The sequence below is a fragment of the Falco punctatus genome (genome assembly GCF_963210335.1).
Source record: "Falco punctatus genome assembly, chromosome: 17".
Classification (NCBI taxonomy): Eukaryota; Metazoa; Chordata; class Aves; order Falconiformes; family Falconidae; genus Falco; species Falco punctatus.
In genome coordinates, this window is record NC_137597.1 from 2471201 (window position 1) to 2475311 (window position 4111).

At 71.3% G+C, this 4111-nt stretch overlaps 1 protein-coding gene across 1 annotated transcript; it reads right to left on the reverse strand.

Annotated features, from left to right (window-relative positions):
* Positions 1–665: 665 nt before the first annotated feature.
* AMIGO1 (adhesion molecule with Ig like domain 1) lies at positions 666–3871 on the reverse strand. The gene is made up of 2 exons (XM_080366985.1): positions 3492–3871; positions 666–3390 (listed from the first exon to the last, which is right to left on the reverse strand). Exon 2 carries the CDS (start codon positions 2775–2777, stop codon positions 1314–1316), a length of 1464 nt encoding a protein of 487 aa, XP_080223111.1. The 5' UTR covers positions 2778–3390; positions 3492–3871; the 3' UTR covers positions 666–1313.
* Positions 3872–4111: the final 240 nt, after the last annotated feature.

Here is a 4111-nt window from a genome sequence, read left to right on the forward strand (position 1 = left end):
CTGGGGGGACCAGTGGGGTGCTGGGAGTGGGTCAGTGTGGTGCTGGGAGGGGGTCAGTGGGGTTCGGGGGGGGGGGTTCACTGGGGTGCTGGGGAGGTCACTGGGTGCTGAAAGGGGTCAGTGGGGTGCTGGGGGGACCAGTGGGGTGCTGGGAGGGGGTCACTGGGGTGCTGGGGGGGGGGGGTGTTTAGGCCCCCTTCCAGCACAGCCTGACAGGCAGGAGGTCGGCAGGGCCCAGGGGTGGGTGCACTGGGGAGGGTGACCAGGGTGGCAAGCGTGAGCCCCCCCTCCTCCCCCACACCCCTTGCTCCCCAGTCCCCCCCCCTCCCCCATGTGCCCCAGATGGACACCAGCCCAGCAGGGGCCCCCATGCAGCCTAACCCCCCTGCCACCAGCCTGCTCCCCATCCTGGGGGGTCGGGGGGGGTCCCGCCAGGCTGGTGTGGTGGCGCTTGTCCCGGTCCCTGACCCCCCCCTGCCCAGCGAGGGGTCCCCATCCCAAGGACCCTTCAGCACCCCGGAACCGCGAGGGGCTGCGCAGGCACCACGGGGAAACACGTTTATTTTGGCCAAGGCATCAGGCGGGCAGCTGCCAGCGGGGGGGGGGGGGACGACACACGGCCTGGGGGGACACACAGAGGGGACACAGGCTGGGCTGTTGGGGTGCAGGGGGTACCCCCCATTTGGGGTGCCGGAGCCCCCGAGGATCCCACTCCCTGCAGGGGGGGAGGGGCTCTGCTTGTGGCTGTGGGCTGCACGGGGCGGGGGCTGGGGGGGGCAGTTGCACCCTGGGGGTGACATGCCCCTCGTGTCCCCCCCGAGCCGAGCGCTGGCCAGGGTGGCACATGCTGCTCGGTTGGACTCATGCTTCACAATACACATGCCGGGGGGGCGCGGGGAGGGGCTGGCACCGTGGGGAGGGGGCAGGTGCCCCCCTCCCAGTGCCTGGGGGTGGCCCCTGCTGCTGCCGTCCCTGGGGGGCACCCGCTGAGCCGGCACTGTCACTGTCACTGTCACCCCCAGTCCTTCGGCACCCGGTGGGCAGCGGGGCCGGTGCCCCCCCGCTCTGCGGCCACGCTGCTCCCACCGGAGACCCCCTGTCCCTCGTGGTGCCAGCGCGGTGGCGGTGACCTTGGCGGAAGGCGGTGTGGGTGGCCAGCGGCGATGCTCAGTCCAGGGGGGCAATGGCGCGTCCCCCCACAAGCTGGGGACGGGGGGGGGGCGGGGCCGGACTGCCCCTCCTGCCCGCAGCGCATCCGTTGGGAAGGGGTCCCAGCGGCAGTGGGGACAGGGGGCGTCCCTGGGGACGGTCCCCTACACCACGATGGGGGTGTCGGAGAAGACTGAGCTGACCGAGTCCGGATCCGACACCTTCCTCTGCGCCTTGGGGCCGTGCCGGGGGGGCAGCTGGGGGGTCCCCCCGACCTTGAACCTGCCGTTCTGCCCCGGGCTGGCGGTGGAGGCTGAGCGGGACCGGCAGGGCTCCCCGGGAACACGGGCATGGTTGGGGGTGGCGCTGAGGACCGAGGAGTTGATGCTGTCGTCGCGGGGTGCCGGGGGCTTGTCGGTGCTGCGGCAGCAGCAGCAGCGGCAGGGGGTGAGGTACAGGTAGATGAGCACCAGCACCACGCTCAGGATGCAGCCCACCAGCGTGGTGTAGGCGGTGTTTAGGGTGTCGTGGGGACCGTGCAGGGTGAAGTTGTGCACCAGCAGCTCCACGTAAAGGGTCTCGTTGAGGAGGGGACCCGCCACCCAGCAGGCGTAGGTGCCGGCGTCCTCGGGGCGCAGCGCCCGCAGCTGCAGGCTGCCGTTGGCCAGGAGGGCAGCGCTGCCGTTCCCCCCTTCCTCCAGCACCCGTTCGCCTCCCGGCGTCACCCAGTGCCGGCTACGCACCCCCCGCAACCGGGTGTCGCAGCTGAGGGTGACGGTGTCACCCAGGTGGGCTTCCAGCACCGCTTCCCGCGCCTCGCTGCAGTTGAGGGGCTGCCGGCCGGCCAGAGCGAGGATGCCGACGGGCGTCGGGGCGCTGGGCAGGTGGCACCGCAGCTCCTCCTGGAAATCCAGCACGGCGCTGAGGCGGCGCCGGTGGCCGCGGGCCACCAGTTGGAAGAGCGGGCAGTCGCAGGCCAGCGGGTTGCCGTGCAGGTAGAGGCGGTCGCGCAGCCAGGCGGGCAGCGCCTGCAGCTCGCCCACGGGCACGCTGCGCAGGCGGTTGGCCGAGAGGTCGAGCAGGGCGAGCTGGGGCAGGCGGCTGCCGTCCCGCAGCAGCTCCAGCGGGAAGCGGGCGATGCGGTTCTGGCCCAGGTAGAGCTTGCGGAGGCGGCCCAGGTTGTCGAAGGCGGTGCGATCCACGGCGGAGATCTCGTTGTTGTAGAGCAGCAGCACCTCCAGCTCGGCCAGGTCGCTGAAGAGGTTCTCCTCCAGCGCCCGGAGCCGGTTGGAGGAGAGGTCCAGGTGCCGCAGGTGGGGTACGTGGCTGAAGGCTTCGGTGGAGACGAAGGAGAGCCCGTTGTGGCTGAGCAGCAGGGCGTGCAGGTGGGCCAGGCGCCCCGGCGCCCAGTCGGCGCGCAGCCGGCTGACGTTGTTGTGGCTGAGGTCGAGGACGGCGGTGAAGCGGGGCAGCGGTGCCGGCACGGCGCTCAGCACCGCCTGCGAGCAGCTCAGGATGTTGGAGGCGCAGATGCAGCGGGGGGGGCAGCTCCCACCCGCGGACCCCCAGGGTGCCAGCAGCGCCAGGGCCAGCAGCAGTGGGGCCCCCGGCCCCCCGAGGGCCCCCATGGCCACGCTCTGCCCCGCGGCGTCACACGGGTGCAGGGGACACGGCACCGGCACACGGGGCTGGCTTGCACAGGGTGGCTTTGGTCACCCGGTGTCACAGCATGCGCCGGGCCAGCTGCTCACCTGGTGTCACGGTGCAGGGCGGCTTCAGACACCCGGTATTGCAGAGCGGGGTGGCCTTGTCACCCAGTGTCACAGCATGTGGGATAGGGTGGCTTTGGTCACCCGGTGTCACCGCAAGTGCCAGGCTTGCTGCTTGCCTGCTGTCACGGCACAGAACAGCTCAGTCATCCATTGTCACGGTACAGGGTGGCTTGGTCACCCGGTGTCACGGCAGGCACCAGGCTCACTGCTCACTTGGTGTCACAGTGCAGGGGTTGGGTCACCGGTGTGGCGGCAGGGGGTGGCTTTGGTCACCCAGTGTCACAGCAGGCACCAGGCTCACTGCTCACCCAGTGTCACAGCATGGGGCGGGCTGTTACCCAGTGACATGGCACTGACGCTGGGCTCACTGCTCGCCTGGCGTCACGGCGCGGGGTGGCTTGGTCACCCGGTGTCACAGCGTAGAGTGGCTTTGGTCACGCAGCGTCACGGTGTGGGGTGGCGTTGTCACCTGGTATCACAGCAGGTGCTGTGGGGTGGCTTTGTCAATCGGTGTCACGGCGTAGAGTGGCTTTAGTCACGCAGTGTCATGGTGTGGGGTGGCTTTGTCACTGGTGTCACGGCGTAGAGTGGCTTTGGTCATGCAGTGTCACGGTGTGGGGTGGCTTTGGTCACCCGGTGTCACGGCGTAGAGTGGCTTTGGTCACGCAGTGTCATGTTGTGGGGTGGCTTTGGTCACCCACTGTCACCACGCACACCATGGGCTGGCTCCGGCCACCCGCTGCCACAGCACGCAGTGGGCTGGCTCCTCGCCCGGTGTCACGGCACGGGTGGCTTTGTCACCCCGTGTCACTGCGTGCCCGTGGGCCGCTGCCCACCCGGGTCCTGGCTTGCCCCGGGGCTCCCACCTGCCGCAGCCCCGCACCCCCCGCGCTGCGGAGGCGGCACCGGCCCCCCTGGACCCCAGCTCCTCACGACCCCCCCGGGCCACCCAGCTCCTCACGGCCTCCCCGCCCCCCCTGCTCCCCCCGGGCACCCCGGCCCCTCACGACCCCCCCCCGCTCCCTCCCGGCCCCCCCTGGCCCCGGCGCTGCTGCGGACGGAGCCCGCGGGAGGATGCTCACCGCCCCCCGCCTCCCGGGGCGTTACCGGGGCCTGGTACCGGGCCGGTGCGGAGGAGGGCGGCCAGGGGAGGCCGAGCCGAACCGGACCAAAACGAGCCGAACCGAGCT

Bases quoted from the DNA above. Each gene is read 5' to 3' on its own strand.
- AMIGO1 (XM_080366985.1), bottom strand. From the start codon at position 2,777: ATGGGGGCCCTCGGGGGGCCGGGGGCCCCACTGCTGCTGGCCCTGGCG.